The sequence below is a fragment of the Canis lupus genome, chromosome 14, assembly GCF_011100685.1.
Source record: "Canis lupus familiaris isolate Mischka breed German Shepherd chromosome 14, alternate assembly UU_Cfam_GSD_1.0, whole genome shotgun sequence".
Classification (NCBI taxonomy): domain Eukaryota; kingdom Metazoa; phylum Chordata; class Mammalia; order Carnivora; family Canidae; genus Canis; species Canis lupus.
This window is the reverse complement of record NC_049235.1, coordinates 6,429,158-6,446,853: the sequence shown is the minus strand read 5'-3', so window position 1 is coordinate 6,446,853 and position 17,696 is coordinate 6,429,158. Positions and strand designations below refer to the sequence as shown.

Genomic DNA, 17,696 nt, shown 5'->3' with positions numbered 1-17,696 from the left:
AAGCTGGGAAAAGTATCCCAGAATGATGTGGGAGGGCAACCCAATCCAACTATATGCCCTCCCTATGGTCAGTGGGAAGTACCCCATGAAGACTGGGTACCAACCTCAGATAATACCAATAAGGACAGCAATAAGGACATTGCTTTTGGCTCACTTATACTTGTGTTTAAGAGGCCATTAAGATGGTGAGAAAAACACTGTTGACACATTAATCCCATAATTATTTGGAGCAGCTTAGTTCATAGCTGGCTTTCCAAATGGTCTGGACATCAATCGTTTAGGCTACTCTCTGTGGGTAGAGTGGATGTTACGGGTCAGGGGAGCCCTCTGCTCCTCTAGGGGGGCCAGTGTGCATGGATCAGCTTGGGGCTTGAATCAGCAGTGTTCTGAGAGGGCAAAAGCAATGTTGGCAATAGATCATGAGCACTTTTCTAAGACATTTTCATATCCACCGTTACATTGTGTCCTATGAGATGGGCAGTGCAGGTATTACTGTCCTAATGTTCATGCTGATGAAACTAAGGCCAGGTCTCCACAGCAAATTGGTGGCAGATGTGGAACACAGCTCTCTGGACTCCTCACCCCATGCTCATTGGGGAAATGGTGGCGTGAATATCGGCTTGCCACACGGAATCACCCAGCAACTGTATCACCTCCTGTTGTGCAGTTCACACTCTGGTGGCTCATTCACCTGTGTCGGTGCTGTCTTTGTGCACAGCCAGCTGAAGCAGGGCTCTAAGGAGGCACGCCTGGCCTAGTCCTCCCCTTCCTTTCCAGTATGTGCTCTTATTTCCTAGGTGCTGCTGGACAAGGAGAGAGAAGCCATGGCGAGGTCCCGCCGGTTGGAGCGCAGCACCAGTAGCTTCAGCTACTCCTCTTACCACACTCTGGAGGAGGTAGGTCTCCCCAGTCAGACTCTGGGCTCCATCATCCCTCTGGGCTCTCAGGGTCTCCAGACTCAGGCAGAGACTCATGAAAGACTCCGAGGTCTGTGGGAGAGAGAACAGAGTTGCTTCAGTTGGAGAGAATTCTTGATAACAGTTACAGGCAGCTAGAGGAGGCATGACTGATTGTGACTTGTTTATAAAGGAGAACATAGACACATCCAGTCCAGAAAGAAACTCAAAGCATAGGTCCCACTTTCATGTAAAGGACGTGGTAATATTGATATGGTCCACTATGTTATCATCATCATTATTCTCCCAGTTTCACATGGCCTATAAGAGAAGATCCATGTTCCCCCATATATTTGGTAATTCAGTTATATCCACTGAAAGAGAAAGGGAGAAGATTAATATGGCCTGTCAGTATTTATTGGTATCGGAGACAAATAACCCTGCCTTCAAAGGGCTTAGAGTCTAAAAGGGCCGAGAAGACTGAAAAGCACTGCAGGATCTGTGGGGTCTGTCAAATGGCCTGACTGGGCCAAGAGAATGGAAGCAAGAGAGACTTCCACCCCGAGAGAGCCTTGCAGGCTGACCCTGGGGACTGAGCAGGTGAGTATGTGCAAGGGCTTAGCTCTGCGTGTGCTGAGTTGCCTGCGAATCCAGGCTGACAGCAGCCCATTGCCTTAGGCCTGGTGGGTATCTTTGATTTGTGCACTTCTCCATCTGGGCTCTTCTAGATCCTCAAGGGAGGTGGGAAAGCATTCAGGAGGGAAGGGGGGTACCTGGGGCGGGGGAGACCCTTGGTGTTTGCCTCTCCCTGCCTAACTGCCTGTCCGATAAACTTCATTCCTGTCAGATATATAGCTGGATTGACAACTTTGTAACTGAGCATTCAGATATTGTCTCAAAAATTCGGATTGGCCACAGCTTTGAAAATCGGTCCATTCTTGTTCTGAAGGTAAATAAAAGCTGGCAGTGTTGACCACTAGACTCTACAGTGAGAGCTTCTGGCATAAGATTGAACTTGTGTGGGGCCGTGGCTGGCTGGGAGTTTTAGGGACAGAGAAGATGTTACGGGTATACTCAGTATACTCCTGCCCTGAGGTGACCCACAGCTCTGGGGTTGTGACATTCAGGGACCCACCCTCATAGATAGGGACAGGTGACAGTATGATGACCTGGCGTGTCTTGGGTCAGGAAGTAGGTGGGAGGGTTGCTAAGGAGACGGAACTGCAAGGTGGCAGTTGGGATGTGAATGTGGGGGAGCTGACATTCTCTCCGTTCCCTCGGTTTCTTCATCTGTTAAATGGGAAGAGAGGTAAATAGAGGCCTCATTTACAAATGACTGAGGTCATCTGGCTCAGGCAGCCCCACAGATAGGCCTGAGTCTGTGGGGAGACACCCCCAGCCCTTCACAGGGGCCACTGGAAACAGAGTTGGGTCAAACTTGACAGCAGCGATGCCCTTGGTCGTGAATGAGGCAGGATAGGTAGGAGCATGGAACCAACTGGGAAACAATTCTTAGAATGTGCCCTGAAGGGCGCTCAGGAGTGTGGACTGCACAGGGGACGTGACATCCAGTTCTCAGAGAGACAAGTGCTGTCGCTCTCAACAATGCCCTGGAGGGTTCTTCCAAAGGGTCAAGCATCCACCTCTCACTTGGGACTGACCTCCCCAGTCCCTGCTTTGACTTCCCCCAGGGGCTGTCGGTGTTCTCTCTTTAATGTTGTGTAAGACCTTTCAAAGTGTGGTCCTGGTGCCTCAGCGGCATCTCCAGGAGCTTGTTAGAAATGCCCAACCACAGACCCCTCCCCAGACCTGCTGACTGAGAATCTGCATTTTAGTAAGATCCTGGGGGATTCATGTGCCCTTTAAAGTTTGAGAAACCCTTCAAGTCTGGGAAGCTTCATGCTTCTAGCTGGATCACTGGGCTCTCCACGTGCACTTGTACCACTGTGTCACCAGGGTCCCACACATGTGCACTTGGTGGACTTGTGCATAAGTACCTGCACACACAGTCCCCCTCTTGGGTGCGTAAGGCCACTCCAGGCAGTGAGGATACACCTGGGGCCTCCTTCTGGGAGCCCAGGGACAGCCCTGTAAGCTGTCTCAGTTCCAACTTGTTTGGGACCTGGTGCTTTTACCCAGTTCAGCACTGGAGGTTCTCAGCGCCGGGCCATCTGGATCGACACCGGAATCCACTCCCGGGAGTGGATCACCCATGCCACTGGCATCTGGACAGCCAAGAAGGTCAGCACCAATGATGGGGGTGGAGCAGGGGTGGGGACTACTTGACTATTTTAGGGTGCCTCCAGTTGAAAAATTATACTTGTTTAGACTCAGGGGCTCTCTACCCTCCTGTCCTTTGGAATAGCTGCCATGTGCTCTGCCCTTTTGCAGCATAGTGCCCACATCTATCCTCTGCCTTCCAGTTGTCCAAGCCTTTAATTCTGCACAAAGAATGTATCTGATGGCCTGATGCCACCCCTGCCTGCAGCCACTGTCTGTGCAAATGTCCTGACCCGCCTTAGAGGAGAGCGCAGCAGTGCCTACCATCTCTCTGCCTGTACCCACTCTGCCCTTGCTTGCAGATTGTCAATGAATATGGCAAAGACCACACCCTGACAAACATACTGAATGCCATGGACATCTTCATGGAGATTGTCACCAACCCTGATGGGTTTGCATTTACCCACAGCATGGTGAGGGCACTTGGGAAGGAGAGGGTCAGGGGTCAGGGGTCAGGGTCAGCTCTAGGGGGATGCAGGAAAGGTAACTGCAGCTTTGGAAAGCTGGACTGAGGTTCCCTGGGGACCGGCCCCTCAGGGGCTCCAGGTGGAGGGAGGGTCTCTCGAAGGCAGACAGGTAACCCTGATCCTGCAGCTCTGGCTCTTGCCTTTCCACCCTTGCCCTGCTGCCTGGGAAGACCACTGTTGGCAACCTGTGCCTGTCCGCAGGCCTCTCCCCACATCCTGGCTTTAGCCATGAGCTGATCCGCAGTCCTGACCTAGCCTTATGCCAGCCCCATCCTGCCCTAGAGAGTCCTTCCCCTTTGCCTTCTCTGTCCCACCAGACCCGCCTTCCTAGGACAGGATGTCAGAGGCTCCCGCCCTTGGGAAAGGGGGTGAATGTCACCTGCCCTGGGTTTTTTTCAGAACCGCCTGTGGCGGAAGAACAAGTCTACTCGACCTGGAGTCTTCTGCATTGGTGTGGATCTTAACAGGAACTGGAAGTCGGGCTTTGGAGGTATGGCAGTCTGCTGGACCTGGGGGTGGGCTGGAAAAGGCCTTGATCCTTGGCACATCTCCCACAGTCATGTTATGTGGACACATAATTTGGGAGGCAGTGTAGTTAGGTAATGCAAGTGAGTCATGGCTGGGGACAGGCAAGCACGTGCTTCAGATGGGCCATGTGATACAGGAGAGGTGGCCCACGTGTGGTAAATGTATGCATAGGCTCCAGCTTGGTGGGAAACACGGGAAACAGCTCCCTGAATAGAACTAACTGTAAGGGTCGAGTCCTAAATATGGCAGATAGCCTTCAGGTTGTACCTTCAAGAGGTACAAGATGGTCTTGCTAGTTGTTCGGGACTCAGAGTTTAAATAGGCCCCCGGAATCTTTCTAGCCCTTCCTAATAGGGAGCCCACCAAAAGAAAATGCCTCCAAACTCATTTCCTGAGAGCCACGACCAGAAATTTGCCCTTTGGGGAGGCAGACCAATAGTTTTAATATAGAATAAGCCAATTTCTTATCATCAACACTGACTTGAGGCTGCTGTGTATGTGTGTGTCTGTGTTTTCCCAGTTGCTTTGTAATTAATCCTGGGCTGACGAGCTGCTGCAGATCTGCAGGGTCCTGTTGTTCTGGGCAGAGGTGGACAGCTTCCTCCCAAGTTCCTCCAGTGTTCTTCCCAATGATCTCCCTTACCATGCCAGGGGCCTAGGTACTAGATGGGGGAACTGAGGCCTCCAGAAAGCCTAGAGACCATGAGGAATGCAGTCATTTGATGGTGGGATGCTGGGTCTAGCCAAGACAGGTTGCAAGGGTACAGCCTTCAGGCTCTGGATGCAGCACCTGGTATACTGCGTAAAGTTTGACTCTGCAGGAGAAGGTGCCATTGCTGTTGAAAAGCTGATTCAGAGATGGGTGGCTAAACTAATGAGATGGAACATTCTAGATCTGCCCATCACTTTGAAAATCTGGCTTCTTTCAGTCTGTTCTCATTGAAAAATAAGCATCTGAAGCATCCGGAGGGAGGCTCTTAGCTTGTGATGTGGGGGTTGTCTGAGAATCTGGCACTGTGTGTGTTGCTGCTTGTGCAAGGGAACACAGCTGTGTAAAAACAGACATTCTCACCTCCAGATGACCAGACACTTGCCTCATATGGGCATTCACGTGGGCCCCTCAGAACTGGTTGAAGCGAGTACCTGTGGACCCCCAAGATAGACCAGCTAGGGAAAGGCAAATGATCTCTCAAAGAAAATAACTTGTGTGTGTTTCACCATGGGGGTGGGGGTGGAGTGGGGGAATCAGTATATACACAATGTAACAACAACAACAAAATATATGGGGGAAAAAAGCCCAGAGGGGACTAAAACCTCCCATAATCCCCCTACCCAAAGATTACTGTTTTTAATAATTTACCATGTCCTTCCAGAGATTTCCCTTTGCTACAAATTACATTTTCAGAGGAGGAAAAATAAATAGCTAATGAATCCATTAGCAGGTACTTGTGACACAGGCAGGCTCAGAGGACTTGGACTGTGAACGTCAGAGAGAGGCAGGCAGCTAATTCCCATTTGGTCAGGGGAAGATTAGTTTATGCTGCTTAGCTCAAACCAGAACTAATGGCCTGAAGTGTTTCTCCATATTTGGGCAAAGCCACCTGGTTGTTGGCAGGGGAACCGCTCTCCATGCGTGGGCTGCAAACGCAGACAAAGCTCTCAGCCTCCCCTGCTCTGCTCATCTGTTGCTGTTTGTCATTCATCAAGTGGAGCAGGTGCAGAAGCTCCCGGCAGACACAACAAACAGGGCTACTGTCCAGCCTGTGGGGCTGGTCCTCACCCTTGCTTCCTGCAGGCACATCCCCTTCTAAGCAGGGTCCTCACTCCAGGAGGGACCTGCAGACCAAGGAGGGATGTACTGCCCGGTGACAGAACTGCCTCTGGGCCTGCCGGTGGACAGAAATAGTGTGTGTCTGGGTTGGTGACTCAGGCAGGAAGATTTTGTTTATGGTTTTATCATTGCCTTAATTTAATTGCTGCATAATGAGTAATCTGTAGACCATCCCTCCCACTCATGCTGCCCTTACCTGCACTCTCGGGGAGGACTGGTTTGCTGCAACCCTAGCGCAGCATCTCAGCCGGTCCCTGGGCCAGCTCCTCAGCAATCTGGCCACGCGCTGCCTCGCGGGTCTGGGGTGGGTGCTCTGGCATCCTCAAGAGGATTCAGAAGTTGGGGTGATCCCTGACCTCTGCATCGGGCTTGTGTGCAGTCATTTCAGGGAGGAGGAGGGAGAGGAGAAACTGTGATGGTTCTTTCCAAATGTGTTGCTAACCCACAAATCTTGACCAGCCCACAGCCCAGCCCTCCATGACATGGCCCTTGGGGAGGGGAAGAAGACAGAAGAGGAGGGTGAGAGGAAGAAAAGAGATGGAGAGCAAAGAATCCAGGAGATGGGAACAAATTAAATTTGTGAACAACATAGAAGCTCAGCTCCTGTCCCTAAACTGAGGTCCCCAAGAATTGTCAAAGGCTCTTTACATCTGTGGCTCTCAGGCCAGCCTCAAGCAGCTATGAGGATCTGTTTGCTCTTTTTCTGGCCCCGAGTCCATGTTGCTCCTGGGGCCATGGTTGTGGCAAATCCTGAGCAGATACTAAGTCTGAGCGCTCAACTGACCCACGCCTTCTGCCTGGCAGTGAACGGTCAGCAGAGAAGGGTCAGCTCAGAGGGGTCGCCGCTTGTAGAGGAAGCCAAGGGTGGAGACCTAGCGTTTCCTCTGAAGGCAGCCACTGAAGCAGTCCTTTTCTATGGAATGGGTCAAGACTTAAGCAAAGGACAAGTCGAGAGTCTGTGGGCTCTCTACAAGGCCCACAGAGTTGCTGAATCATGGTGTGGCTGCACTCCTCTGATGTATTGGACTAGAGGATGCAGTAGTGATAAATACCCATCCAAATCTCAGTGGCTCCATGCAGTAAAAGTTTATTTTTCTCATACATGAAGTCCCATGTGGGTAGGTAACTTTCCTTGGCAGCTTTCTTCCAAAGATTCCTCCACCTAGAGTTTTTTGCTTCCAACCACAGAGACAGAAGAGACTGTGGGGAAGTCATGCCTGCTCTTAACATCCTCAAATGAAAAGTGACACATCGTTACTGCTCACATTCTCGTTGGTCAGAAGCAGTCACATGGCCTCGACCAAGCTGCAAAGGAGGCTGGGAAATCTCGAAGAATACCTGGCTATTTTGTGAGCATTAAGTGTCTTTCCCAAACCCGGGAATTTGAAACCTCTGAGTGCTTTTCTTTTTCTTCCAGGAAATGGTTCTAATAACAACCCCTGCTCAGAGACTTATCATGGGCCCTCTGCTCAGTCGGAGCCGGAGGTGGCTGCCATTGTGGACTTCATCACTGCCCATGGGAACATCAAGGCTCTGATCTCCATTCACAGCTACTCTCAGATGCTCATGTACCCTTATGGGCACTCACTGGAGCCTGTTCCAAACCAGAAGGAGTTGGTGAGACTGGCTGCCTGGGGTTTGGAGGAGGCATCAGGCAGACCCCCAGAGGTTCAGGCCCTCACTCTGAAACAAGGATCTGGGCCTGTTGACCGTGTGGTAGGGAGGAGGGGGAGAGCTTGTTGTTCTCACATGTGGTCAAATTCAATGCCAGAGCCACTGTGCTCCCTTCCCATGGACTCATTCAACTTCCAGGACTCCTAAGTTCTTATTTCTCAGCAGTTGGTGAGGGTGTGGGAGTGTGGGGAGCCCCAGCCTCACATCTGGATGTAATCTCGCAGTACAATCTTGCCAAGGACGCAGTGCAGGCCCTGTATCAAGTCCACGGGATCGAGTACATTTATGGCAGCATCAGCACCACCCTCTGTGAGTGTGCCTCCCCCCTGGCCGCTGCTGTAGGTGTCACCCCCACCTGGGGTCAGGAGGTACAGGCTCTGTGCTGACCATCAGAGCTGGCTGGCCACAGGGCAGTGCCGGAGATCTAACCGGGCTGGGTCAGAGCTGGTTTCCACATCTGAATAGAGGGATGAGCAGTGGTACCCAGAAACCGGCAGCTATTTCTCTGCAGCATCCATTAATGTCCAGCTCCCAGTGTCTGGCTTATTGTGATGTCCCTTGAAGGAGAAGATCTCCAGTGTGGAGGCCTTGAGGAGCTTTCTTTTTGGCCGGGGGCAGAGCAAGGGGAGGGTAGACAGGGTGTGGCCCAGGTTGACGCTCGGTCCGGAAGCTTGTTGTTGTCTGGGGTGGGTTGGGGTTTGGCCCCCAGGGCTAGTTTCTGCTCAGGATGCCTCTGCACTTTAGGCCCACACTCTGTTCTTCCTCTGGGGGGCATTTCTTTGCCCTTTTATATCCAGACATGGCCAGCGGGATCACCGTCGACTGGGCCTATGACAATGGCATCAAGTACTCCTTCACCTTCGAGCTCCGGGACACGGGGCGCTACGGCTTCCTGCTGCCGGCCTCTCAGATCATCCCCACGGCCCAGGAGACGTGGCTGGCGCTTCGGACAATCATGGAGCACACCCTGAATCACCCCTACTAGCAACAGCACTGAGGGCAGAGCGGGAGCATTCATTTCCTACCCCCAGGCCTGAGAGGCTCCTCCTGAAGCCCAAGTTGTATATCCTCTTCCCCACACACTCACCCTGGCCCCTTAGCAAATAAATACGAGTTTGAACAGGCTTGGCGGCCTCTGGTGCTGGCCACCGATGCCTTTGGGCAGCTTGAAATGCCTCTTCACACCTCAGGAATTCAGGAGGCTGAGGGGGCTAGCAGACCTCGTATTTCTTCCTCCTGCAATGTTCTCCAGGCCCAGAACAGATAACTCAGTCTCCGGGAGCTGAGACACATAGACACATTGTCCCCTTGGTGTTTATACTCTAAGATGATCCTGGAGGGGACAATGTTTGAGCAAAAGGATTGGGTCTCCAGTGGTGGCGTTTCTGGCACCATGAGGGATAGGTGGGTACAGACCGGCGACTTCGTCCACTTCCTGTTTCATTTCCCATACTGTGTAGACAGGCAGGGGCACATTTCAGTGGCTCCCATTTAGAAGATCCCATTCATCCTCTAAGGGAAGACTGAGCACCCTCCCAGTCTCCCCTGGTCTCGGGGGCAGAGTCACAGCCAGTCAGTGGCAGCACAGCAAAGCATCACACATCCAGGAAGAGGAGTCCTCTTTCTCCTTTACCCATAGTCACCATGGTTGTCAGGCACCGAGCAGTTAGTCCAGGGCAGGCATTTACTAAGTAAGGACTCTATTTAAAGGAGAGAAGGGGATGATATTTTGAGATACAAATGAGGTGCCCTCCACTGCATCCGGAAGCTCCTTATAGCTTTTGTCTTCCTCCACCTTTGGGGAGCAGGGATGGTGGGCCTATTTGTCCTGCCCTCAGGGGGAGGCAGGTACTCTGAAGAAGCCACATGGGTTTGTGTCAGTCTGAGGCAGAAAACAAGACTTTCATTCACAAGGGCCAGACTTTTGTTGTTTCTGTTGCAAAAGAAAAGAATTGTGGGACCTGTGATTTGGTCCCTGAGGACACATGGCACAGGGTTTTACTATAAATCACATATAGGATATGGAAGAAAGCAGGGTGAAATAAGAACAAGTCTCCCTTTCTACCCAACCTGTAAAAGAAGACAGAGGTCGACTCAGTGGAAGGCGGGGATCGGCAGTGATGAAAAATCTCATAAGTAAGGCCCATGTCCAGTGTGGCAGCTGAGCAGCAGACTGAGGATGGCTAAGTAAGGGGTCTAGATAGGTGATAAAAGTGTACCTGTGGGGGTACCCATAGTGCTGGGCACATCCGAGCAGCACAGCTGTCGAGAGCGCTAAGCAAAGACATGGTGAGGAGGTCTGGGGTAGAGGCAAGAAGGCTGAACCCAGGGGCTATGCCGTCAGTGGCCATGGTGGCACAGTGGCCAGGGGATACCTGTGCCTACGACCAGCTGTGCCATGAGGATGCCTGAGGAAGTCACTGAGGTAATGAACACCTGAAGAGCCCAGATCTCCTCCAGGGGCAGAGCCAACAAGGGAGGAGGAGAGCGTGCCAGTTTGGGCTGCAGTTCCTCAAAAGAGGCGGAATTGTTTTTGAGCTGGAAGTGATTTGAACAAGCTAGAATTTCCAAGCTCAAGTTTTCTCTATTAGTGGAAATACAAGGCCATGGGCTGAATTCGTATAAGCTATAGATAAATAAAGCAAGTTATACCTTTGCATACTTGAGTCTGTGATTATAACTTTTGTACCCTCTGCGCAAATATTTTCACTTCATCCTCTTGGGGAGGATATTACCAGTATTAATAAGCTTGTATTTCTGATGAGGAAAGCATGCTCATGATCTGGAGAGGTTTTACAGGCCACGCAAGGCCACACGAATGGGAAGTGGTTGAGGTAGATTTGAACTTGGGTTTGTCTGACTCCCAAACCACTACGTTGCCATTTGTCCAAGTGTGACCTGCGGCCACATGTGCAGTCCATGGAGAGTCATTTAATGTGAAGATCGTTGGGTTCTGTTCCTAGACTGAAACAATCTCTGGGGTGTACCCCCCCAAATCTGTATTTTTACCATCTGCTCCAGGAGTTCTGAGGTCCCCTGAAGGCTGAGAACCACCTGCTCTCCTGCCTCCCAGGAGAATATATTCGAGTCTTCTTGGGGAAGTTGGGGCTCAGAGTCACTCTTTGCCATTATCCATTAGGGCTGAAGGTGGTTACAACAGTGGGGAGCTGGCCATCCTTCTCCAAGCTGTTCCCAAGAGGCTGCCTTGGCCCAAGCTTAAAGCAGCGTGGTCTGTAGACTACCGGCAGCAATACAAATTCTGGAAAACCAAATTCTCAGGCCTACTGAATCTGAATCTCTGGGGATGGGCCCCAGGTGATGCTAATGCCACACTGAGAGGCACTGCCCTAGGGTCAGGAGTACTGGACTCTGATGATTTTCTCAGTAACAACAATGAAAATAATAAGCTTTTCTAGCACTTACTATGTGCCGGGCATGGTTCCAAGTGCATTACAGGGTTCAAAACATTGCCTCCTCACAGCTCCAAGTAGGATTCTTACTGTCTCGATTTTCTGATGAAGAAGCTCAGGCTCAGGATAGTAGCTAAGGGGCACCCACTACTGAGTGGCAGTCCTGGGACCTGAGTCATGCCCAGAACCCCTTAGGACCGGGGCCAGGAACTTCCTCTTACAGCTATGTTGGCAAGACTTGTGTGCAACCAATAGACTCACAAAAGTTGGAGCTGAAGCTGCTTTACAGAAGGGGGTCTTTTTGAAAGGAAATTTTCTCTCTCTCTCTCTTTTTTTTTTTTTTTTTGAAATTTTCTCTTTAAAAATCCTTCAATAATGGGATGCCTGGGTGGCTCAGCGGTTGAGCATCTGCCTTTGGCTCAGGTTGTGATCCTGGGGTCCTGGGATCGAGTTTCACATCGAGTTCCCTGCAGGGAGCCTGCTTCTCCCTCTGCCTGTGTCTCTGCCTCTCTCTCTGTCTCTCATGAATAAATAAAATCTTTAATAATAAATAAAAATCCTTCAATGACTTAAAATATTCCCCTCCCACACTCCGCCAAAGGTGCTGCCTGGCTGGCCCCTGCAGACCTCTTCCACTTTGCCGGAACCCCTTCCTCATGGGCTTCCTCTCAGTCCCTTCCCCACTGGAAGCCTTTGCATGTGCTGTTCCTTCTTTCTGGAACATTCTCTCCTCTCACTCATTCCTCCATATGGCTCACTTCTTAAATTTTTCCCTTCAATGTAATTTTCTTACCGATCCTTCTAGGACCACCCATTAGAAGTGGATCTATTATTCTCTTTTCTGAGATTACAATGATAATAATTAATTGACTTCTTTGCTCCTTTGTGTCGGCCCCTACGTTGGCTGCTCTGTGAGAGTAGGGACCACGTTTGGGTTATCCAGCCTCACTCAGTTCCTGTCAGGTACTAAGTATTTGTTGAGTGTTTCTCCTCCTGGGCCTTGTACAGATTAGTACTAGGTTTACCATCAGGTGATAGAAACCCACCTTACTGTGGCTTAATGGATCAGGCTTTTATTTTTTTCATGTCACAAGTCACCTGAGGTGGGCGGATCAGCCCACCTGGCTGATTGTGACTTTTTTTTTTTTTTAAGATTTTATTTTTTTGACAGAGGGAGGGAGCACAAGCCGTGGGGAGGGGCAGGGAGAGAGAGAAGTTGACTCCCGGCTGAGCAGGGAGCCTAATGTGGGGCCCCATCCCAGGACCCTGAGATCACAACGTGAGCTGAAGGCAGACGCTTACCCGACTGAGCCACCCAGGCGTCCCTGAATGTGACTCTTTGATGTAATGGGGACCCAGGCCTCTCTGGCCTGCTCTGTTTTGCCACTCTGCTGTCATTTCCACCCCATCGTGTGACCGAATTCCAGGCAGGAATGGCAGGCGCAAAAAATGTGAGGCGGCAGCTGAAGCGGAGTTGGACCATCCGTGGCCTTCAACTTACACTTTATTGGCTGGGCTGCGTCAGGTGGCCATGCTCAGCTGCAAGGGAAGCTGGACAACCGCTCTAGCTGAGCACACTGCTGCTGCCAGTAAAATGAGAGTTCTGTTGGGAAGGAGAACGGGGAGAATGGATATTGGAAAGATGGCCAGCGGTCTGCTGCAGCCTCCCTGAAGGGGGAGCAGATCTGAAGGGGCCTCCGAATCCATTTCTTGGTTCTAGTTAATCAAGTGACTGACTTAAGGATTAAGCCATAGAACTTTCCAGGGTCCTTTAAAAACTTCTAGTCTTGCGAAGCCTGGGACGCCGCTCAGCGGTTGAGCATCTACCTTCAGCTCAGGGTGTGGCCCCTGCGTCCTGGGATCAGGTCCTGCATTGGGCTCCCTGATGCCTACGTCTCTCCCAATGTCTCTGCCTCTCTCTGTGTGTGTCTCTTATGAATAAGTAAATAAAATCTTTAAAAATAAATAAATAAAAGCTCCTAGTCCAACCTCTCTCATCTTACAGTTATGGACACTGGGGGTCTCTGGATCACTGGACTCCTGTGAGGCCCTAGATGAACGTAATGGCTGAGAGAAGACTAAAGGCAGGAGTCTTCCTCCTATGACTGAGGGTTCTCCTCAGCAGGCCCAGGGAGGTGAGGGCTGGAGCGGTTGAAGTGTATCAAATAAAAGCTGAAGAGTCAAACATGCAAATTTCGGAGATATTACAGAATAATCTCTTTTTTCACAAAATCCAAACTTTTTTTTCCATTTCTTAGGTATATAATGCTAAACAGGAGTTCAGTTTTTCTACATTCTGCTTGGTGTTCTTTTTTTTTTCCTTCTTCTTTCCCCTTCCAACAAACTGCTCTTTTTAGGTATGTTTTTTCATCGTTTTCACCAGTAAAATTTATGAGCATTTATTTAAAAGAAAAAAACATTGGAAAAACTGAAGAGAGAGAGAGAGTGATTATACATATGGAAAGCTATAAAGAGCCACAGTGAATGTGTTGCGGTTATTGCTTTCTTAAAAAAACAAACCAGGCAGGCAGTTTGGAACGTGAAAGAGTCCTGTGTGAGGGCAGGCGGCGGCAGAGGCCCGAGGGACGGGCGAATGGCCGGGGGCCAGCGAGTGGCCCGGGAGCCTGCCCGGCCGTCAGCGGCCCCCGCCCGGCCCCGCGCCGCCCTCCACCTCCGCCGGCCCCAGAGAGAAAATGACTTTACCGAAAACGTAAAATTAAATTGAAAAAAGCTTCTGCGGAAAAAATAAGAAGGCCCGAGAGCCGCTTAGTGCGGGCCGAGGGGATCCAGCGAGCGCCTCACACCCGGCCCAGTCATACCCATCTCCACTTTGGGGGCTGCGGGGGTCAAGTCATGCTCTTCTGGCAACGGGGGTGTCCTGAAGGACAACTGTAACCCGTTGGGCCTTCGAGTGTCCTCCCTCCCCAAGTATTGGGGACAGTCGTGGGGAATGATAACGTGTCTGCAAATCCGTTCTTTCGGCTCGTGGCTCCCGGCCTGTGGCCCGGCCCGGCCGCAGCTGGCCGCTCGCTGTCCCCGACCAAGCCCTCGGCTCCTCCTCCTCCTCGCGCCCCTCGTCGCCTGCCTCGACTCCCCCCAAAGCACAGCTGAGACTGCGGGGTGGCATTTCACAGAACTTTCCTCGGGGCTGCAGGAGGGCAGTGCGATATAGAAAGTAAAGCGCTTCGGCCTGACCCCGGCTTCGGGAGGTGGCTGGTGTCCCTCTGTGGAGACCCCCAGGCCTCCCGCCCAGCCTTCACTCCCCTTGGCCCTCCGTTCCCACGCGCCCCCCCCCATTCCCCCTCTTAGTGATGGGACTTTCCTGCTTAGGTCTTCTCTCTTCCGAGTCTCTGTCTGAGATTTGGGCTCCGACCTGACACCTGCAGACCCGCGGGAGGCTTCTCTCTGCAGCTTGCCCATTCCGCCGCCCTGCCCCGGCCGCAAGCCTCAACGCAAACGGCTGCTGCCGGGCTCCCAGGGAGGAAGCAAAGCTCGGAGCCTCCTGCGCCCAGCCTCCCACGAAGGAGCCCCCGAGGTCCGCCGCCTCCCACCGCCGCCCCCGTGGGCCTCGACCCCCAGCCCCTCCACCCGCGCCCCAGGGCCCCCGGGGCTCTCCTCGGATCTGCCCACACACCTGGAAGGCCTCTCTCTACCCTGCCCAGACCCGTCACCAGGGCTGTGATTTGTTTGGGGGTGAAAACAACGAATGTCCTGGAATCACAATGTGTCACAGCCAGAAGGGGCCACAGAGATCATCCGTGATGGTCCGGGCCGTGCGGTGGAGCTGCCTGAACCATACCGGGCCGGTGGCCGCGTGCTCGTGGACCGCAGCCCCTCCCGTCCCGCCCTCTTCCGTAGCTGGAGGATGTCTCTGTGTTAGCTGTGGACTCTCTTCAGGCACAGGTGACAGAAAGCCAACTTGATACAGCTCGAGGGGGCAGAGATGGAGTTAGCTGGGGTGGGGTGTGGTGACTAGACCCACCTGAATCACCTGGCCTCGGAGCTGCGAAGCCTGGCCCTAGGGAAGGGCGGAGGTGCTGCTATCAGGAGGAGGCTGCCGGCGGGAAGTGAGATCGCTCGCGATGTCCCTTACAGTCCCCCACCGAGCTGCCCAGAGGCTCACGGGCTTCTCCTCCCATATACACGACTGTGCCCCAGACAGCCTTAAACACATTTGCCAAAGTGAGAACAGCTGAACACTCATCCAGCTACTGCATCCGGCCATTTGGACTGTGCTGATTTGTGTTGTCGGCGAGGACAGCCCTCGTTCACTGTCCTCCTCTGATCCCTGATAGGGGCATGGACTGAATCTCCTGCCTTTTTAACTTCTAGGCTTTAGTTTGGGGATCGTTAAGGATTGGCTTAGAGCTTCTGTTTACCATGTTTGGACACTCTCTGGCAACAAGGTTGCTACGGATAGTCGTCCAGTGTGTGCACTGCACAAAAGCATTCTGCTGAGAGGATGAGGGACGATGTCCGCCCAGAGGGAGAAGGATGCCTTTTTCCATTTCACATAAAGTCTCCCCTAGGCTAAAATTGTACTGTCTTCTGACAACACAAGCACTTTAAAAGCTTAGTGAGCCTGGGTGACTCAGTCAGTTGGGCATCTGACTCTTGATTTTGGCTCAGGTCATGATCTCAGGGGTCGTGGGATGAAGCCTCACATCCAGCCCTACACTCGGCACAGAGTCTGCTTGTCCCTCTCCTGCTCCTCCCCTCACTCACCTGCTTTCAGATTTCAAATATACAAACAAAATCTTAAAAAAATAATAAAAGCTCAGTAGGTACATCTCTTAGAATGCTTTTTACAGCCTCAGTGCTTTTTACAGTCAATAAAATGGAAATGTATATTCTTTCTTTTTAAAAAAGATATTTTATTTATTTATTCATGAGAGATAGAGAGAGAGAGAGGCAGAGACACAGGCAGAGGGAGAAGCAGGCTCCATGCAGGGAGCCCTACGTGGGACTCAATCCCGGGTCTCCAAGGATCGTGCCCTGGGCTGAAGGCGGTGCTAAACCACTGAGCCACCTGGGCTGCCCCTATATTCTTTCATACATATAGTTCAAAGTTGGGGTAACAGACTTGGTGACACCCAAAGAAAGGTGTCTCCTTCTCAAGAGTGGAGAAACATTTTCTAGAAGCTTCCTTGCTGGCTTTCCTTCCCTTCTTCTTGGCCAAACTGGGTCAAATGCCTACTTCCGAAATCAATCACTTGCCAAAGACAATGGGATTCCTCAACTGTCTTAAAACAACCTTGGAATTTATTCCTGGGCTGGGAACGGGGTGACTTTCCTGAGAGGTGATACAGCATCTAGGCTTGTTCAGAGGGGAAGGAGGGAGGGACTCTGGACCCTGCTCCACGTGGCTACAGCAGGCCTTCCACTGTCTGCCTTCAGGCCTCTCGCCTGTGACCTTTTCTTGAATCTGGATGCCGGGCTGGTGGCTTCTCTCTTGTGCTAATAGGTCTTGATGCTCTGGGTACACTCCTAGTTTTCTGCTTCATGGCCTTCATCTTTGCCCTTGCTTTGGACCAATGGGAAACGAGCCCCCGTGGAAAGGCAGGGCTGTGGCCTTCTGCCCCAGGTTCCATTCTAGCAAGTTGGTCTTCACCAAGAGGCAGTTTTTAGCTTCCTGAGGTGCTTTGGAGGGACCCAGGAATTAGGCCTAGCCTCCACCTGAGGCCCAAAGTCCTCTCCTGTTGTGCTTTCAGCTTCCTGTCAGTGTTGGCCCTAATTTTAGCTTGCAACATTGAATCGATCTTTTCCAACCTTGCAAGAAAATAGATTACATGACTCTTGGCCACCTTGCTGGCCAAGATCGCTGGCTGGAGGCTTCCAGAGGCCTGCTTGGCGGGGCTGTGCCCCCTCCCCACCCCACCCCCGGCCCCTTTCTCCAGTGGGCTTATCTTTTCAGGAAGAAATTCACAGAAGGCCCAAGAAAGAATTAGCCAACACCCCCGAATGTGTGTGGTGTGCGTGAAACAGAGTCAGACTTACAGGACAGCTCTAGATTTAGAAATACAAAAAGAATATTGTTTTCATAATGCAGACTGAAGGAACCTTTCCTACAGAACCTTTTCCCTTGCTGAAGCACAGATCTGAAAGCTTGAGAACACTGCAGGGGACTAAGAGTTGAGGGAGGATATGAAGGATGACTGAGGACAGTTCCTGGTCTGAGGAAACTTAGAGTTTCACTGGGGAGACACACGAAGGAGGAGCAAACGTGAGTTTGTGTTCAAGCGCTGACTAGTGTAATGACCCCCATTCCTTCCTCTGCCTTGTGGAATCCTGCCATTGAGACCTAGGCCAAATGTCCCCTTCGTGGTGAAGTCTTCCCTGGACCCTCCTGCATGGGCTGGTGGCGGGGAGCCCGCGGCCCTCCTGGGGCCCTCCGTCCCCCGTGCCACTCAGGTCTCTTGCAGTGAGGAAAGCAGCCCCAGCAAGCCTTCTGCTCACCTAGTCCTGTCTGGGCGACAGCTTCTTGTAAGACCCGTTGGAGAACTGACTCGTTAGTTGGTTACCTCTGTCTTCTGCACCGGTCCGTGGGCCCTTTGAGGTCGTGTACAAGTCACTGGGGAGCCAAATCGACTGGTGGCCCCACCACAGGGCT

At 51.8% G+C, this 17,696-nt stretch overlaps 1 protein-coding gene across 9 annotated transcripts in view; it reads left to right on the top strand.

Moving 5' to 3' along the window:
* CPA5 (carboxypeptidase A5) overlaps positions 1-10,301 on the top strand; it is a 39,064-nt gene extending 28,763 nt beyond the window's left edge. For 7 of the 9 annotated variants that reach the window (XM_038556517.1, XM_038556512.1, XM_038556511.1 and 4 more), the window contains 8 exons: positions 798-896; positions 1,744-1,845; positions 3,036-3,137; positions 3,479-3,589; positions 4,043-4,133; positions 7,420-7,619; positions 7,901-7,985; positions 8,474-8,661. In XM_038556517.1, the coding sequence (XP_038412445.1) occupies positions 798-896; positions 1,744-1,845; positions 3,036-3,137; positions 3,479-3,589; positions 4,043-4,133; positions 7,420-7,619; positions 7,901-7,985; positions 8,474-8,661 (978 nt within the window). Of the gene's footprint in view, positions 1-797; positions 897-1,743; positions 1,846-3,035; positions 3,138-3,478; positions 3,590-4,042; positions 4,134-7,419; positions 7,620-7,900; positions 7,986-8,473 lie in introns of all 9 variants that reach the window. The other 2 variants (XM_038556514.1, XM_038556518.1) reach the window with 2 other exon arrangements.
* Positions 10,302-17,696: the final 7,395 nt, after the last annotated feature.